This window comes from Bombina bombina, chromosome 10 (genome assembly GCF_027579735.1).
Source record: "Bombina bombina isolate aBomBom1 chromosome 10, aBomBom1.pri, whole genome shotgun sequence".
NCBI classification, from domain to species: Eukaryota; Metazoa; Chordata; class Amphibia; order Anura; family Bombinatoridae; genus Bombina; species Bombina bombina.
In genome coordinates this window covers 45,482,843-45,502,672 of record NC_069508.1, presented here as the reverse complement: position 1 = coordinate 45,502,672, position 19,830 = coordinate 45,482,843, and the positions used below count along the sequence as shown (strand labels likewise).

Sequence of the window (19,830 nt, the reverse complement as noted above, 5' to 3'; positions counted from 1 at the left end):
TTTTTGCTTTATCAGTCATTTTAACTCTTAATAACCTTTTTCATAAACCTAAATATGATTAACCCCTTAATGACAAGTGACGTACCAGGTACGTCCTGCAAAAACTTGCAGTTAGTGACAATGGACGTACCTGGTACGTCACTTGTCTAAGAGAGTGCTGGAAGCGATCGCAATCGCTTCCAGCAGCTCTCAGGGTATTGCAGTGATGCCTCGATATTGAGGCATCCTGCAATACCCTTAGAAAGCATCCGATGCAGAGAGAGCCACTCTGTGGCCCTCTCTGCACCGGTAGCGATGCGGCCGGTTCGTTGGTGGGTGGGAGCGCAACTGGGAGGCGGGTGGGCGGCCCATCGCTACCCGGCATCCGGCTCCTGTTAGTGCAATGTGCACGCCGGGTGCCGGGAGCGTGCGGGGGCGCGCGGGTGCGCGCGCACGCCCGCGATCACCTACCCACACTGACACCAATGAGTGGGAAGAGGGGGGGAAATATATATATGAGGATCTGGGAGGGGGAGGGGGTATTGTGGGGGGCTGCTACACTACAGAAAAAAATAAATTAGTAATAAAAAATAATAATTAAAAACACTTTTTTGGGGGGCAAATTGGGTACTGGCAGACAGCTGCCAGTACCCAAGATGGCGGCAATTAGGTAGGGGAGAGGGTTAGATTGCTGGGGGGGGGGGATCATGGAGGTTGGGGCTAAGGCAGGAGTCCATCACAGCTAAAAGATTTTATTTTTTTTTATTAAAAAAAAATAAAAACTCCTTTTATTTAGTACTGGCAGACTTTCTGCCAGTACTTAAGATGGCGGGGACAATTGTGGGGTGGGGGAGGGAAGAGAACTGTTTGGGAGGGATCAGGGGGTGGGATGTGTCAGGTGGGAGGCTGATCTCTACCCTAAAGCTAAAATTAACCCTGCAAGCTCCCTACAAGCTACCTAATTTAACCCCTTAACTGCTGGGTATAATTTACGTGTGGTGCGCAGCAGCATTTAGCGGCCTTCTACTTACCAAAAAGCAACCACAAAGCCATATAAGTCTGCTATTTCTGAACAAAGGGGATCCCAAAGAAGCATTTACAACCATTTGTGCCTTAATTGCAGAAGCTGTTTGTAAATAATTTCAGTGGGAAACCTAAAGTTTGTGACAAAATTTGTGAAAAAGTGAACTTTTTTTTTATTTGATGACATTTGGCGGTGAAATGGTGGCATGAAATATACCAAAATGGGCCTAGATCAATACTTTGGGTTGTCTTCTAAAAAAAATATATACATGTCAAGGGATATTCAGGTATTCCTGACAGATATCAGGGTTCCAATGTAACTAGCGCTAATTTTGAAAAAAAGTTGTTTGGAAATAGCAAAGTGCTACTTGTATTTATGGCCCTATAACTTGCAAAAAAAGTAAAGAACATGTAAACATTGGGTATTTCTAAACTCAGGACAAAATTTAGAAACTATTTAGCATAGGTGTTTTTTGGTGATTGTAGATGTGTAACAGATTTTGGGGGTCAAAGTTAGAAAAAGTGTGTTTTTTTTTCAATTTTTTCCTCATATTTTATATTTTTTTTTATAGGAAATTATAAGATATGATGAAAATAATGGTATCCTTAGAAAGTCCATTTAATGGCGAGAAAAACGGTATATAATATGTATGGGTACAGTAAATGAGTAAGAGGAAAATTACAGCTAAACACAAACACTGCAGAAATGTAAAAATAGCCATTGTCATTAAGGGTAAGAAAATTGAAAAATGGTCCGGTCATTAAGGGGTTAATATATGACTTCTATTAGCTACATAAACCGCTTGATGCTTTTGAACCATCAGCATGAAACTGAATTTTCCTGTTGTCCACAAATGCACTTGGTGGTAATTGGCTTTTAATGCTGAAGTTCACAAAGTACAAAATGTGCATACAGGTCTCCCAGACATGTAATTTTTTTCTTTAAAGGGACATTAAACTGGTTGTTAAACGCAAGGTAATTTTGTATTGATGTTTATAAATGCAGAATCAACGAAAACCTTAGTGAAGAAATTGCTTTCTGTATGAACACAAGCTTATGAGTGCTCCGTTATGCACTAATTTACTGTACATGGTCAAGACTACAAATACAGTGTCCATTTGTATCCTTGATTGGTCAGCAAAGGGTGTTGAAGCTATGGGGAAAATGGCACTCAAAAGCATAAAAATACCTTAAGAAAAGCTGCACAGTATGTTGCAAAATGTTTCTGGTTTGTGATGCTATTTTTATACAGCTTCAAATCTTTAATGTCCCTTTTTTTTTTTTTTAATTGCATATCACAATCTTCAATTCATGTGGTATGTTATATTATAATTGGATTGATCCAGATAAAGCCGTTGGGAATTCTATAATGTATCATTAAGATACTAGAAGTGAATCTTGGTAACCCAGTAGATCTTTTCCTCCTAATGAACTTGTTCAGTGCCATTCTGGCTGACAGAAGTGTTTGCATACTTGAAGCACAATATTGTTTCAGACTGGTTGTTATGCCTTCAACTATTTTGTTTGCTTATGTAAGCAGTCAAGAAAAATATTTTACAAATTGCAAACACTTTAAAGTTGATAAATGTCAACTAATGCTTATACTATGCCTTTGCATTATGCTCATACACATTATTTTTCTCCTCACAGCAAATTTTCCAGGTTTGAACCTTATGAGTCTTTTGACTTGAGGTCTTCTCTGGTTGGGCAAGATCTGTACAGATCTGGCTATGGTAATAGTGATCTCAAACGCAACAGCTTCGGAGATAGTTTTGGTGATCGCTATGAAAACTACCGGGATAGCCTTGCAGCTGTAGGCTCTCTGGGGAGAGGAATGCCTGGTTTTCATGGCAGTGCATTTGGCGGCAGCTTTGCTGCTTTTGGAGGACCATCACGAGGCAGAGGTCGTGGCAGAGGAGTAAGTACAGAATCTTTCCGATTTTCTTTTGATAAGTCACTTTGTCCATTACAAGACCAGTACTTTATTAGTTTCTACTACAGCAGGGACAGTAATATGCCATTTTAAACATTTTTGTAAGCCATAGTTTACCCTTGGTTTAAAAAGCTAAAAACTTGTTTGCGTAATGGAAATTCTTATTATGAAAGAAGGGCGACACTGCGCTAAAGGATATATAATTTTCCTTCACAATCACGTCCTTGCAAGTGTGAGATGACTAATTTTTAAAGGTTGAGGGTTGGAAATAAGTGTCAATTGTATGAAATTGATCTTGGTATTTTCTAACACTTAGTGTAGTATGATTTTTTTAAATTCATTGCACCTTTATTGGGTTTATTTTACATTCCTTTTTTATTCTGAACAAGTTTCCCTTTTTTAGAAAATGCTAATCATAGTTCTAAGTTTAAACTATGCAAAACTTAACATCTGTCAAGTCCAGTCATCTATAAAATATTTAACTGATTCTAGCTTTGATTACTTGACCCTCAGCAGTGGCAGTTTCCTCATGCTCCAATTCCTAAACAGTTCAGTCATTTTTTACAAAACTACCTCTGATTTGCCTTTCAGACTTAATCAGCTAAAATATTTACTTTTTCAGTGTTAATCTTTCATCTAAACTTTATACTATAATTTATTGGTGGATACAGTCCTAACAAATTCACAAAATAGCTGAACTTCAGCTTAAACCTATAACGTCAAGGACCCCTAAACACGATAGAAAAGCATCAGTAAATGCCCAAAACAATGCAAAAACAATTTAGTTTGTTTCAAATGAGTATTAAAAATTTTTTTTTTGTCAAATGTAAATTGTTTTCGTTCCTGATTCATCATGTGACAGTCGTCGGCCAATCACAACATGCTTATGTATATCCTGTGGGTCTCGCATGCTCAGTAGGAGTTGGTGTCAAACTGTGCAAATAAAGATTATCTAAATTTAAACAAAGGAAGTGTATTGAAAAGTTGTTTGTTAAAATGGAAAGACTTAAGGTACAGACAGGTCAAAAATAAACTCAAACATGAGATTATAATAAGTTTAGCCTTAAAATGCAATAGACAGACATATTAAGTAGTGAAAAACTGCTCTGTATGAGCAATGAATGCCCCACAAGATAGGTTTAAGAGATACAAATCCCCCAAATTCTGCAATACACTTATTTATTTATAATTAAATGTTAAAATTATTTTCCTTGCTTGTAAGTCACAATCTTCTCTGCCTGTGATATTTTGTATTAAATGCAAATAGGCTTATTTTAAAGACTATTACCTTTATGATTAAAGTACTGTACTAGCTTTATAATGGTACTATGTATAGAAAAGTATTAATGTAAAGCTGCCTTTAGGTTGCTTGGCTAAACTGTATTGACGTAAATATTGCCTAAATGAATACATTCACATTTTGGTTCCGTCCCATTTTGCAGATTCAGATATTCCAGTTATCCAAAACTTCAAGTTCCAAGCAGTTTGGATATAAAGTTTCACCTGTATAGATATTTTTCTTTTCCAATATGATGAGTCCACGTATTTCATCCTAATGGCATATCGCCTCCTGGTCAGCAGGAGGCAAAGAGCACCAGAGCTGTATATATAGCTCCTCCCTTCCCTCCCACCCCAGTCATTCTCTTTGCCTGTGTTGGTGATGGGAAGAGGTAAAGTGAGGTGTTAGTTTAGATTCTTCAATCAACAGTTTATTTTTAAATGGTGCCAGTGTGTACTATTTTTTTTTTTTTTTTTTCCTCAGGGCTGTTTGGATGTTCAGTAGCCTAATAAAGGGTTAACCAGGGGCTATGTTTTTACTATGGGCTTGACACTGAGGTCAATCTGTTAGTGCGCAGTGAGCATTTTAATGTGGCATGCGCAGCAAAGTATTTATTTTTTACATTACTAGACCAGTGTGTGTTTATGTGAAGGGGCACATTGGTCAGACATGTTTGTTTACCATGCGGTACTTGTTGTAACCGGGAACTTTAGTTGCTCCCACGAGTGGCGGGGCTTGAATTTCGCACGCTCAGATGCAAAATTTCTATCCGGATCCTGTCTTGGAGCAGCATGTATCTAGGCTCTAGTGTGGCCTAAGTCGCCTGTTTGCATACTTCACAAGCGACTTTAGGAGCGCCGTCCAACTATTCAGTGTTTCGTTTTTGGACAGGTAAGCGCCACAGCGCTAATTTAGACCTAAATTGTTTAAATCTGTAATACTTACAGTATGTTTTTATAAATCTTAGTGTTTTCAAATCAATGCAGCTTACTGCGGGGCAACAAACGCATAGGCGGCTTTAATATTTAGAGACGGTACACCCTTTTTTTTTTTTTTTTTCTTTCCCAGCAACTTTTTCCAAAGTATTTGCGTTTTTAAATTTATTTGGAATTTTAGAGAAACCGACCAATATTGTTAGTTTATCATGGCTGAACTTCAGGAACGTACCTCTAGTATGTGTTTAGATGCCAATGTGGAACCCCCTATTTTTGTCCCTCATACTGAGGGCTTTGCAATGTAAAGAACAAATTTTCTTTAATGCAAGTATGGCTAAGGATGAGAATCTGGATATGCCGCAACTTTCTCCCCAATCGTCACAACCTTTAACGCCCACCCAAACGACGCCGTGTTCCTCAACTGCGTCCACTTCATTCACTCTGCAGGTTATGGCTGCAGTTATGTCATCTACTCTTACAGAAGTTTTATCAAAGTTGCCAATTTTTCAAGGCAAACTAAGCGGGACAAAGGCTCATGTGGTCCCTGTGACTGATGCATTTATGGCTATCTCCGATGTACCCTCCAAGGGCTCTGAATTGGAGGGTAGGGGGAGGCCCTGTCTGACTAAGGAAGTGCATTGCCCCCGACAGATTCGGACGTAATTTCCTTTAGATTTAAGCTTGAACACCTCAGTCTTTTACTGCAAGAGGTTTTGCTGACTCTGAACAAATGTGACTCTATTGTGGTTCCACCAGAGAAATTGAGTAAGATGGACATACTTAGAGGTCCCTTCTTATTCCGACTCCATTCCTGTTCCTAAGAGAATTTCAGAAATTATTGCACAGGAATGAGACCGGTTATCCTGTTCTCCCCTTCCCCTATGTTTAAGAAAATGTACCCTATAGCTGACACCGTGCGGGATTCTTGGCAAACTATCCCTAAGGTGGAGGGAGCTATTTCTACTCTGGCTAAGCATACAACTATTCCTATAGAGCAGCGGTCGTCAACCAGTGGTCCATGGAGAAGATGTTGGTGCTCCCCAAGCGTCACAATCTTTAACGCCCACTCAAGCGACGCCGTGTTCCTCAACTGCGTCCACTTGATTCACTCTGCAGGATATGGCTGCAGTTATGTCATCCACTCTTACAGAAGTTTTATTTAAGTTGCCAGTGTTACAAGGCAATCAGGTCAGAGACCCATGTGGTCCCTGCGACTTCTGATGCTTTGATAGCTATCTCTGATGTACCCTCCCAGGGCTCTGAATTGGGGGGTAGGGAGACCCTGTCTGAGGGGGAACTGTCTGACTCAGGAAGTGCGATGCCCCAGACAGATTCGGATGTCATGTCTTTCAGATTTAAACTTGAACACCTCAGTCTGTTACTGTGAGAGGTTTTGATGACTGACTCTATTGTGGTCCCACCAGAGAAATTGTGTAAGATGGACAAATACTTAGAGGTCCCTTATGCCGATGTTTTTCCAGTTCCTAAGAGAATTTCTGAAATTGTTGCAAGGGAATGGGAAGACCGGGTATCCCGTTCTCTCCTTCCCCTAATTTTAAGAAAATGTACCCTATAGCTGACACTGTCCGGGACTCTTGGCAGACTGTCCCTAAGGTGGAGGGAGCTATTTCTACCCTGGCAAAGCGTATGACTATTCCTATCGAGGACAGTTGTGCTTTCAAAGACCCCATGGATAAGAAGTTGGAGGGTCTTAAAACTCTGTTCATAAAGGGTTTTTATTGCATCCAGTGGCCTGCATTGTAATAGCCATGACTGCGGCTGCTTTTTGGTTTGAAGCTCTAGAAGAGTCTCCTAGGACTGAGACTTCCTTGGAGGAAATACTAGATGGAATTAAGGCCCTTAAGCTGGCAAATTCTTTTATTACGGATGCTGCCTTTCAGGTCACCAATTGGCCCTATGGTTGAAATCTTGATCTGCGGATGTATCCTCTAAATCCAAGCTTTTGGCTATTCCTTTCAAGGAAAGACCCTGTTCGGGCCTGACTTGAAAGAAATAATTTCTGAGATTATGGGAGGTAAGGGTCACCTCCTCCCTCAAGATAAGACATCTAAGCTAAGGGGACGACAAAGTAATTTTTTGTTTCTTTTGTAATTTCAAAGGCGCCCCCCCCCTTCCTCTTCTGCTAAACAGGAAGGGAATTATCCTCAAACCAAGCTCACCTGGAGACCCAACCAGTCTTGGAACAAGGCTAAACAAACCAAGAAGCCCGCTGCTGCTTCCAAGACAGCATGAAGGGGCAGCCCCCGATCTGGGACCAGATCTAGTAGCGGGCAGACTTTCTCTTTATCAAGGCTTGGATAAGACTTTCAGGATCACTGGACACTAGAAATAGTGTCCCAAGGGTATCAGCTGGAGTTCAAAAATTCTCTCCGAAGGGGAAGGTTTCTTTCAAGATTGTCTGTAGACCAGATAAAGAGAGGCGTTCTTACGTTGTGTAAAAGACCTCTCCACTATGGGAGTAATTTGTCCCGTTCCAATACAGGGGCAGGGGTTTTACTCCAATCTTTTTGTGCCTCCCAAAAAAGAGGAACGTTCCGACCCATTTTAGATATCAAGAGTCTAAACAAGTTTCTCAGTTCCATTCTTCAAGATGGAGACTATTCGGACAATTCTTCCATTGATCCAGGCGGGTCAATATGACTACTGTGGACTTAAAGGATGCATATCTTCATATTCCTATCCACAGATCACCAGTTCCTGAGGTTTGCCTTTCTGGACAAACCTTTTCAGTTCGTGGCCCTTTTGGGCTTGCCTCAGCACCCAGGATCTTCACAAAAGTTCTAGGGTCTCTGCTGGCGGTTCTCGGGCTGCGGGCCATTGCAGTGGCACCGTATCTGGACGATATTCTGATCCAGGCGTCATATCAGCTGACAAAGTCTCATACTGACATGGTTCTATCCTTTCTAAGGATTCACGGGTGGAAGATGAATCTAGAAAAGAGTTAATTCCAGACAAGGGTTCCTTTCCCTGGGAACTCTAATAGCCTCTATCCATGAAAATCTTGACGGACATCAGAAAGCTAAAGATTCTGAATGCATGCCAATCCCTTCAGTCCAATCCTCGGCCATCAGTGGCTCAGTGCATGGAGGTAACTGGATTGATGGTGGCGGCAATGGACATCATTCCGTTTGCTCGTTTTCATCTGAGACCTCTACAGCTGAGCATGCTCAGACAGTGGAATGGAGATTATGCAAATTTGTCTCCTCAGATACATCTGGATCAGGAGACAAGAGACTCTCCTTTTGATTGTCGCAGGATCATCTGTGCAAAGGGACGTGCTTCCGCAGACCCTCATGGGTGATGACGACGGATGCCAGTCTACTAGGATGGGGTGCAGTCTGGAATTCCCTGAAGGCTCAGGGTGTGTGGACTCGGTCAAAGTGTCTACTTCCAATAAATATTCTGGAATTGAGGGCAATATTCAATGAGCTAAAGGCTTGGCCTCATTTGGCTTTGGCCAAATCAGATTTCAGTAGCACAATATCATGACTGTGGCTTACATCAATCATCAGGGAGGAACAAGTTATCCGTCACAATCTACATCCCAGAAGTGGACAACTGGAAAGCATTTTTTTTTTTTGGACAGACGGCGGAGGTCTTTGCCACCCTGATTCTCAGATGGGGCAGGATGGATCTTATGGCATCTTGTCAGAATGCCAAGCTCCTGTGATACGGATCCTGGTCAGGGATCCTCAGGCCAAACTGATGGATGCATTGGCAGTGCCTTGGTCTTTCAACCTAATTTATGTGTTTCCACCGTTTGCTCTCCTTCCCCAGGTGATTGCTCGAATCAAACAGGAGAGGGCTTCAGTGATTCTCATCGCTCCTGCATGGCCTCGCAGGACTTGGAATCCTGATCTGGTAGACATGTCATCCCTGCCACCATGGAAGCTTCCATTGAGGCAGGACCTTCTCATTCAGGGACCCTTCCATCATCCGAATCTAGTTTCTCTACAACTGACTGATTGGAGATTGAACCCTTGATTTTATCTAAGCGAGGGTTCTCTGATTCGGTCATTGATACCTTGATTCGGGAACGTAAGCTGGTTACTACAAAGATTTACCATAATATATGGCATAAATATCTTTATTGGTGTGAATCCAAGGTTACTCATGGAGTAAGATTAGGATTTTGTCCTTTCTCCAAGAAGGATTGGAGAAGGGGTTATCAGCAAGTTCCTTAAAGGGACAGATTTCTGCTTTATCTATTTTGTTACACAAACGTATGGCAGTTATTCCGGATGTGCAATCATTTTGTCAGGCTCTGACTAGGATCAGGCCTGTGTTTAGACCTATTGCTCCTCTGAGTTTGAATTTAGTTAATGTTCTTCAAGGGTTTCCGTTTGAACCTATGCATTCCATAGATATTAAGTTATCTTGGAAAGTTTTGTTTTTAGTTGCTATTTCTTCTGCTCGCAGAGTTTCTGAGCTTTTGGCTTCACAATGTGATTCTCCTTACCTTATTTTTCATTCCGATAAGGTAGTGTTACGTACTAAACCTGGCTTTCTTTCTAAGGTTGTTTCTAACTAAAATATTTATTAGGATATTATTGTTCCTTCGTTGTTTTTTTTTTTTGGGCTGAAGAGTATCATTCGTTTTGCATATGAGACTGCTGGACAGCAGCCTCCTGAAAGAATTACGGCTCATTCTACTAGGGCTGTGGCTTCCTCATGGGCAGTTAAAAATGATGCTTCTGTTGAACAGATTTGCAAGGCTGCAACTTGGTAGTCTCTTCACACTTTTTCCAAATTTGATACTTTTGCCTCGTCTGAGGCTGGTTTTGGGAGAGGTTCTTCAAGCAGTGGTGCCTTCCGTTTATGTTCCTGTCTTGTCCCTCCCTTTCATCAGTGTCCTATAGCTTTGGTATTGTATCCCATAAGTAAGGATGAAATCTGTGGACTCGTCTTATCTTGTAATAGAAAAGGAAATTTATGCTTACCTGAAATTTATTTTACGATATGACAAGTCCACGGCCCACCCTGTCATTTTCTAAGACAGGTCTTTATATTTGTTAAACTTCAGTCACCTCTGCACCTTTGCTTTTCCTTTCTCTTAACTTCGGTCGAATGACTGAAGTGGGAGGGAAGGGAGGAGCTATATATACAGCTCTGCTGTGGTGCTCTTTGCCACTTCCTGCTGACAAGGAGGCGTAATCCCATAAGGATGAAATCCGTGGACTAGTCATATCTTAAAATAAATAAATTTGAGGTAAGCATAAATTTCCTTTTAACACTTTGTTTTTTAAGTAGAAACAATTTTCATTGTCCCCACTAAAATGAACACTCGATTCAAAATTAAAAAGAGCATGTAGTTAAAAATTACTTTCCAATTCTCTTCAATTATCAAAAGGTTCACTTTTTATACGCATACTTTCTGATTCACCAGCTCCTGAGCATGTGAGAATTTGGTCTATATGCATTTTGTGGTTGGCTGATTTCTGCTACATGACTTAGGTGAAGGATAATTTAACTAACTGAAATTTGGCAGGAAAAGTAATCATTTGAAATTTGCTTTTGTATTGTCACTCTATGATCCTTTAATAGGTAAGAGTAAATTCTCCTGTAAGCTTTTATTCTGTACTGATGGAATAATTCAAGGTCATTATCTTGACAGGTGAGTGCAATTTAGAATCTACCAATGTGATGGTGCCCTGGTACATTAAACTGTAGCATGAGGCTAGAGTCACTGTAGAAGGCAAAGTGCCTTTATTACTGGTCCATATTGGCATCAAGCTAAAATCTCATTTCTTAAAGTGAAAGTAAATCCTAGGATTTACTATTGAAACAAAGGGGACTTTCATTCATGAAGTATAAGATACTTCATGTAGAAAGCTACTTTATTTGAATCGATCGCCGCTCTTAGCTCCTACTGCAGCCTACGGCTAAAAAAGTTTAGACTAAAAGGTGATGTTTTCACCTTAGCCAATAGCCGTGCGGTAAATCAGTCTTTATGCCCATGGGAGCCGTGTTTACCGCATGGCTATTGGCTAAGAGGTGAAAATGTCACCTCTTAGCCAAAAATTGTAAAGCGCTAGTATTTACTTTGACTTTAATAGTATTTCACACAAGTTCAGCAATATTTGTTGAAGTTTTATATTGACAATTTTTCTTTTCCCAAATATTGGTTTATTTAGGGATTAGATAAAAGTAAGCCATATCACCGTTATCATATTTTGCTCTAATTACAGCAAAGGGGAGGATATGCTATGAAATCTGGAGCGGCAAGAGGTGCCAAGAGGAAGAACGTGCAGCCTTCCAAGCCTGCTGGAAATCCTGTAAAGAAACAAAAGGTGGTAAAATCTGGACCAAAACAAACTACCAAAAAAAATTCTCCTCAAGGTAATGAAATACTTTCTTGCATTTTATAGTAAAACATTTTAGAACTAAAATAATTTTACTAATTATATTTAACTTTCATTATGTAACCTTCCCATATTTACCTATTAAAGTGATGGTACATTTTATCAGTTTAGGTACACAAACTAGTTTGGCTGTCACTTTGTAAGCTTAGTGGCTGTTTTCAAAGCTTGTAAATTATTGACAATAATAAATCGTAATGTTTAAAACTTTTTCCCTTACCACTCCTCGCTCCTCCCATCTGACACTCCCTGCTCCGATATCTACTTACACTACAGAGTGGTCCCACCCGCTCCTACGTCACAGCTATCTGCTCGCTCCTGAGAAGTTTTTGCGCATGCGTGGAAATAATATACATTTAACAATTACTTATAATGCAATGCTTATAATGGCCAGTATAAAAAGTAAAGTGAAGCGCTTGTCTATCTTTTACAAGATGCCGATGAAATCGTAAGGGATTCCTACCTATAATTAGTACGTATGCGTTACACGGGCACGCGCACCATTTACCATGCGACTAAATGAATGAGATTAAATAGCACATGCGCAGTTGCTTGATGGGGCCGATGACGCTGAGTGACGGCCGCCTAAGAGCCTAAATTTCAGTTGGTTTAGTCAAAAACTTGATCAAAAGGTAGAAAAAAATATATATAACTGGTTGAGTATATGAGGTTTAGAAATTGCCTTCATACAGGGAGTGCAGAATTATTAGGCAAGTTGTATTTTTGAGGATTAATTTTATTATTGAACAACCATGTTCTCAATGAACCCAAACTCATTAATATCAAAGCTGAATAGTTTTGGAAGTAGTTTTTTGTTATAGCTATTTTAGGGGGATATCTGTGTGTGCAGGTGACTATTACTGTGCATAATTAGGCAACTTAACAAAAAACAAATATATACCCATTTCAATTATTTATTTTTACCAGTGAAACCAATATAACATCTCAACATTCACAAATATACATTTCTGACATTCAAAAACAAATCCGTGACCAATATAGCCACCTTTCTTTGCAAGGACACTCAAAAGCCTGCCATCCATGGATTCTGTCAGTGTTTTGATCTTTTCACCATCAACATTGCGTGCAGCAGCAACCACAGCCTCCCAGACACTGTTCAGAGAGGTGTACTGTTTTCCCTCCTTGTAAATCTCACATTTGATGATGGACCACAGGTTCTCAATGGGGTTCAGATCAGGTGAACAAGGAGGCCATGTCATTAGATTTTCTTCTTTTATACCCTTTCTTGCCAGCCACGCTGTGGAGTACTTGGACGCGTGTGATGGAGCATTGTCCTGCATGAAAATCATGTTTTTCTTGAAGGATGCAGACTTCTTCCTGTACCACTGCTTGAAGAAGGTGTCTTCCAGAAACTGGCAGTAGGACTGGGAGTTGAGCTTGACTCCATCCTCAACCCGAAAAGGCCCCACAAGCTCATCTTTGATGATACCAGCCCAAACCAGTACTCCACCTCCACCTTGCTGGCGTCTGAGTCGGACTGGAGCTCTCTGCCCTTTACCAATCCAGCCACGGGCCCATCCATCTGGCCCATCAAGACTCACTCATTTCATCAGTCCATAAAACCTTAGAAAAATCAGTCTTGAGATTTCTTGGCCCAGTCTTGACGTTTCAGCTTGTGTCTTGTTCAGTGGTGGTCGTCTTTCAGCCTTTCTTACCTTGGCCATGTCTCTGAGTATTGCACACCTTGTGCTTTTGGGCACTCCAGTGATGTTGCAGCTCTGAAATATGGCCAAACTGGTGGCAAGTGGCATCTTGGCAGCTGCACGCTTGACTTTTCTCAGTTCATGGGCAGTTATTTTGCGCCTTGGTTTTTCCACACGCTTCTTGCGACCCTGTTGACTATTTTGAATGAAACGCTTGATTGTTCGATGATCATGCTTCAGAAGCTTTGCAATTTTAAGAGTGCTGCATCCCTCTGCAAGATATCTCACTATTTTTGACTTTTCTGAGCCTGTCAAGTCCTTCTTTTGACCCATTTTGCCAAAGGAAAGGAAGTTGCCTAATAATTATGCACACCTGATATAGGGTGTGTGTCATTAGACCACACCCCTTCTCATTACAGAGATGCACATCACATATGCTTAATTGGTAGTAGGCTTTCGAGCCTATACAGCTTGGAGTAAGACAACATGCATAAAGAGGATGATGTGGTCAAAATACTCATTTGCCTAATAATTCTGCACTCCCTGTAAAGTTTATAACTTGATTGAAACCCACATTTATTAAAAACCATAAATGAAACTTTATTTTTATCAATTAATGCAACTCTTGATAGTAATTAACAGAACTTTACCATCACTAAGTTTTGGGGTTGGAATAGTGGCATAAAATGTAGTAATGACTAAATCATATTTGTGTGTTGCTGTGAAATCGGTCAACCAGCAACAACTCAATATTAAATTTCTAAATTTTAGAGGGCTTCCCGAACATGGTGTCAAGCATTTCATACAGCCTGGGATTTCATGCTTGCTACCTATTGCTTAATTAAGTTTAACTTTATCTGGTTAACCAATTTAGGACCATAATTGAGCTTTCTGAGTCTGGTTGCCTAACTGGAATGTCTCAATTCAGTCAATGTAGCATCCATTTTCTCACAACAGCATATATGAAACCATGGTAAATTAAAGTATCTGGATTCAAAATGAATCGTCTGCTAATAGTGTCCTGTATGCAGTGGCAGTCTAAAGAATATGGATTCTACAGCCTCACCATGCAGTATTATGAAAATATGTAACAAATTAATTTTAAAATTTCTTTTTAGTGCCTAAAGTTTCACTGATTCATAAAAGTCTACCTTCACTTTAAGAGCAAACCACAATACTGACCCAAGAAAAGTTTAGTAGTTTTGCAAGTGTGCCTGGCTAATCTTCTGCCTGGCTAATTTCTTTAAGACATGTTGAGTTCACGAATAATCATCAATTACTGTTGGGAATATCACTCCTGGCCAGCAGAAGCCAAAGAGCACCACAGCAAAGCTCTATCACCTCCCTTCCCTCAAACCCCAGTCGTTCTCTTTGCCTACGTTGCAATGAGGTGGTAAAGTTTAGTTGTCTGAAAGAAATTTCAAGATTTTTAAGCAATTGGGAACTTGTGGGGTATAAACCTCACTGTGCCTCCCAAACAGTTGCTGCCCTATCCTGAAAGCCTGGGTAGGATTATTCAGTATTTCAAACTTTTTTTTTTTTCTGCACAGGTCCATGTGGGGGAGGATGCCCTCTCATACCAAGTGAGCTGTCCTGCTGCTGGGCAGATCTAATTTCAGGTAAGTGCCTATTTCTTTTACAAGATATGACGAGTCCACAGATTTCATCCTTATGGGATTATGCCTCCTGGTCAGCAGGAGGAGGCAAAGAGCACCACAGCAGAGCTGTGTATATATAGCTCCTCCCTCCCACACTAGTCATTCCCTTTGCCTGTGTTAGTGATAGGAAGAGGTAAAGTCAGGTGTTTAGATTCTTCAAGAGTTTATTTTTAAATGATACCGGTGTACTATTTTACTCAAGGGGAGCTGTACAGATTCAAATATGATCGTTTCTGTGACTCCCAGACTGTGCTGCCCTGTGGAATATTGTCTTAGCAAATTTTATTTAAGACCCAGTTTTGTTCCCACAGATTCTTGGAGGACCTCTAGCATTGTGGGATAAGTCAAGCTGTTACTCAGCATGGAGATATGTGCAGTCTATTACTTTCTGTGACACCTAGTGACTCAGAACACTGTCATTTACCTCCGTAAACTGCTTATCTTAACTATGTCCGTGTGCTTTACTACACGGTTCTAGAGGGCTCACTTAAATATTGGGCCGTTTTATGGGGGTACATCGGGGTCTTCTTTTTTTTTTTAACAAGATTAACCCCTTCAGGATTGGGCTGACACTGGGGATTTTCACTAGTGTATTCCGGTTTACTCAGGGCTAGAGTCGTTTATCAGACCGGGTGTTATTGGTGGACTGGCTGCCAGTGTCATACATGTGTTGCGGATCACTTATTAAATGTGTGGTAGATCGCATTTGTCCCGGTGACTCCGTTTTTTACATATACAGAGCCACCCGGGAGTTTCGTTGGTTATGCCCACGATGGGCGGGGCACTCGTTCGCATGCCGAGACAAGCCACACAGTGCTTTTCTTGGAGTCAGGAGTAAGTGAATCCGGTGTCTGTCTGGACCGCGTGGGTAGAACAGGCGGTATAGACACTCTACTGTTAGACTCATTTGTTGGGTCACAGGGAGCAGGTAGGTGCTGTGGCGAGGTGCTATTTTTAAAAGTGTAAATTACTGCCCCAAATTAGTTGACTGCTTCTGGGATACGTTCTAAAACTTTTGTCTCCAAAGCCGCAAATATTAAAATCTTATAACAGTGTACTAGACAACATAATTTTTTTTTCTATAAAAAGTGCATTAGATAATAACTTTTTGCTTTCACAATGGATGATCTAAATGCCAGTACTTGTTCCATGTGTTTAAATGCCAATGTCGAACCCCCGCTTTTTGCCCATCATGCACTGAGGGCATTACAATGTAGAGAGCAGATTCTTTAATAAAGATATAGCTCAGGATGTTTCTCAGACTGATGAGACTTGGGGTATGCCAACTTTCTCCCCAAGTGTCAGTCCTTAACGCCCACTCAAGCGACACCATGTTCATCTGCGTCCACTTTTACTCTGCAGGATATGGCATCCACTCTAACAGTAGTTTTATCAGAGTTGCCAGTGTTACAGGGCAAACACGGCAGGACATAAGCCGCTTTGATTCCTGCGACTTCTGATGCTTTGATGCCTATCTCCGATGTGCCCTCCCAGGGTTCTGATTTGGGGGGTAGGGAGCTTCTGTCTGAGGGGGAACATTCTGACTCAGGGAGTGTTACCTCAGACAGACTTGGACGTCATGTCCTTCAGATCTAAACTTGATCACCTCCGCCTGTTACTTCCAGAGGTTTTAGCGACTCTGGATGACTGACTGTATTGTGGTACCATTAGAGACATTGTGTAAGATGGACAGATACTTAGGAACCGGAAACACATCAGAATAAGGAACCTCTTAGTGAATTTCGGTAATTGTTACGTGGGAATGGGAAAGACCAGGTATCCCGTTCTCACATTCGCCTAATTTTAAGAAAATGTATCCTATAGCTGACACTGTTTGGAATTCTTGGCAAACAGTCCCTAAGGTGGAGGGAGCTATATCTACCCTGGCTAAGCATACAACTATTCCTATTGAGGACATCTTGTGCTTTCAAAGATCCTATGCAGGACATTTGAATAGTCCGGTCGCTAATTGCGACCTAAATTTCTGACATTTTAATCAGGATAAAAGAAGCAATAAAAAATGTCAAATTGCCTTTCACGTAAGCGCACACGGGAAAGGAGGGTAGAAAGGGGAGGTTCTGTTAAATGCATTCAGACCTCCCCTTATCTTCATGGCTCTTGGTCTCTTCCTTGTCAGTTGCTACTTCCCACCCCTAAAGTTGTCTGCGTGGGAAGACATCCTGGCTAGAGCGGTGAGTTTTTTTTCTGTGTATGAAAGTATGGCTTAAAGCATTTATATAGTTATGGTAGGCAGCTTGCTCACGTATATTATGCTGATGTACTCCAGGGTCCTCTGCAGTACTTCAGCACAATGTACACGAGCAAGCTGCCTACCATAACAATACAGAGCAGTGCACAATGTTTCTGGATGCTATTAATGCTCCAAAAACTGACTACCAATTAGTAGAGAACATACCATTCTCCATGCACCCAGTCAAATCTGCTAGCACAGCACTGACAGTCACGCTAGTAGTTAAAAGGCAGCTGGGCAGAAAGGGGGGGAAATAAAGTATTTTTAAAATGCTCGTTATGTCACTGTTCATTGTCCAGCTAAACCCAGTACTGCTCACAGCGCTATAGGGTGAAGGGTGGCAGCATTAAATATACTTAGTCAATCATAACCCCCCCTTAGGGGGGAAAGTCAAGACGTACATACAGTATTACAAAGATATCTGTTTTTTTTCTACCTAGTGATAGAAAAATATTTTCTAAAGTTAAAGCCTTTTAAGTCACAAATATTAAACAGCTTGCAGGGCATTCAAATTAGGACCTCTGTCTGCAATGCTTTGTGGGATTACAATAACACTATTTACATTGCCATTTTACATAAGATATATATATATATATATATATATATATATATATATATATATATATACACTACATGCAGATACGCACAGGCGACTAAAGTTTCTTGCGGGCTGGTAAGTTTTGTCATTTACTTGCCCGGTGGGCGAGGGGAGTTTTTGGGTATTCATAGGCCCTGCTATGGATAAAGTTGGAGGGTCTTCTAAAAAAGCTATTTATTCATTAGGGTTTTCTATTGCAACCGACGGCTTGTATTGTACCAGTTACAACTGCGGCTGCCTTTTGGTTTGACGCCTTAGTCTCTCAAGACGGACTCCTTTAGAGGAAGTCCTAGATAGAATTAAGGCCCTTAGCTAATTTATTACGGATGCCGTCTTTCAGATCGCCAAGATGGCGGGTAAGAATGCAGAATTTGCCATTTTAGCGCATAGAGCTTTATAGTTAAAATCTTGGTCTGCAGATGTGTCCTCTAAATCAAAGCTTTTGGCTATTCCTTTCAAAGGAAAGACCCTGTTCGGGCCTAACTTGATAGAAATAATTTCTGACATTACGGGAGGTAAGGGTCATCTCCTACCTCAGGATAAAGCAGCTAAACAAAGGGGTAAACAGAATTTTCGTTCCTTTTGAAATTTCAAGGGGGGTCCCCTCTTCCGCTAAACAGGAAGGGAATTTTGCACAAGCAAAGTCCACCTGGAGTCCTAACCAGGCTTGGAACAAGAGTAAACCCAAGAAGCCTGCTGCTCCCAAAACAGCATGAAGGGGCGGCCCCTGATCCGGAACCGGCTTTAGTAGGGGGCAGATTTTCTCTTCATCCAGGCTTGGATAAGAGACGTTCAGGATCCCTGGACACTGGAAATCGTGTCCCAAGGGTATCAACTGGAGTTAAAAAAACTAGGGGAGGTTTCTTTCACAATTGTGTAGACAACATAAGAGGCGTTCTTACGTTGTGTAAAAGACCTCTCCACTATGGAAGTAATTCAAATCTTTTCATGGTTCCCAAAAAGGGGGGAACTAGGGCTGCAACAACTAATCGGTAACAACTAATCCGTAAGTTTGATCATAAATAGTTAACAACATTATCAATTAGGTGGTCAGCGATTAGTTGGTCAGTTGCACAGCACCAGCTGCTTAAATCTGATCTACTGCAACTAAGAGTGTGCAAAAAAATTGAATTCATTTTTTTAATCTTTTTTCTATCCGATTAATCGGACAATCATCCAATTAATCGGATAGAAAAAAATAAATAAATAAAAATGTTTGCCCAATACCATGTGCAGGAGTTCATCGGATTGAAGCAGCTGGTGCTGTGCAATTAACCAACCAATCGCTGACCACCTAATTGATAATGAGATTCTTTGACAACTATTTTTATGATCAATCTTACCGATTAGTTGTTGCAGCCCTAGAGGGAACATTCTGTCCCATTTTAGATCTCAAGAGTCTAAACAAGTTTCTCAGAGTTCCATCCTTCAAGATGGAGACTATTCAGACAATTCTTCCATTGATCCAGGAGGGTCAATATGACTACTGTGGACTTAAAGAATGCATATCTTCATATTCCTATCCACAGATCACCAGTTTCTAAAGTTTGCCTTCCTGGAAAAACATTTTCAGTTTGTGGCTCTTTCTTTGGGGCTGGCCACAGCTCCCAGGATCTTCACAAAGGTTCTAAGGGCTTTGCTGGCGGTTCTCAGACTGCGGGGCATTGCAGTGGCGCCTTATCTGGACGATATTCTGATCCAGGCGTCTTATCAACTGACAATCTCATACAGACCTGGTTCTGTCCTTTCTAAGGACTCACGGGAGGAAGGTGAATCTAGAAAAGAGTTCATTAGTTCCACAGACGAGGGTTCCTATCCTGGGAACTCTAATAGATTCTATATCATGAGAATTTTCTTGACTGAAGTCAGATTCTGAATACAGGCCGAGACCTTCAGTCCAATCCTCGGCCATCAGTGCCTCAGTGCATGGAGGTAATTGGATTGATGGTGGCGGCAATGGACATTCCGTTTGCTCGTTTTCATCTCAGACCACTACAACTGGGCATGCTCAGGCAGTGGAATGGAGATTATGCAAATTTGTCTCCTGATAGAGCTGGATCAGGAGACATGAGACTCTCCTTTAGTGGTTGTTGCTGGTTCATCTGTCCAAAGGGACGTACTTCCGCAGA

General features: G+C 41.0%; 1 protein-coding gene across 1 annotated transcript in view; it reads left to right on the top strand.

Moving 5' to 3' along the window:
• LOC128641394 (DBIRD complex subunit ZNF326) overlaps nt 1-19,830 on the top strand; it is a 45,891-nt gene that overhangs the window by 10,950 nt on the left and 15,111 nt on the right. Inside the window, exons 3-4 of the mRNA XM_053694020.1 lie at nt 2,654-2,921; nt 11,360-11,510. Coding sequence (XP_053549995.1) covers nt 2,654-2,921; nt 11,360-11,510 — 419 coding nt within the window. The remainder of the gene's footprint in view (nt 1-2,653; nt 2,922-11,359; nt 11,511-19,830) is intronic.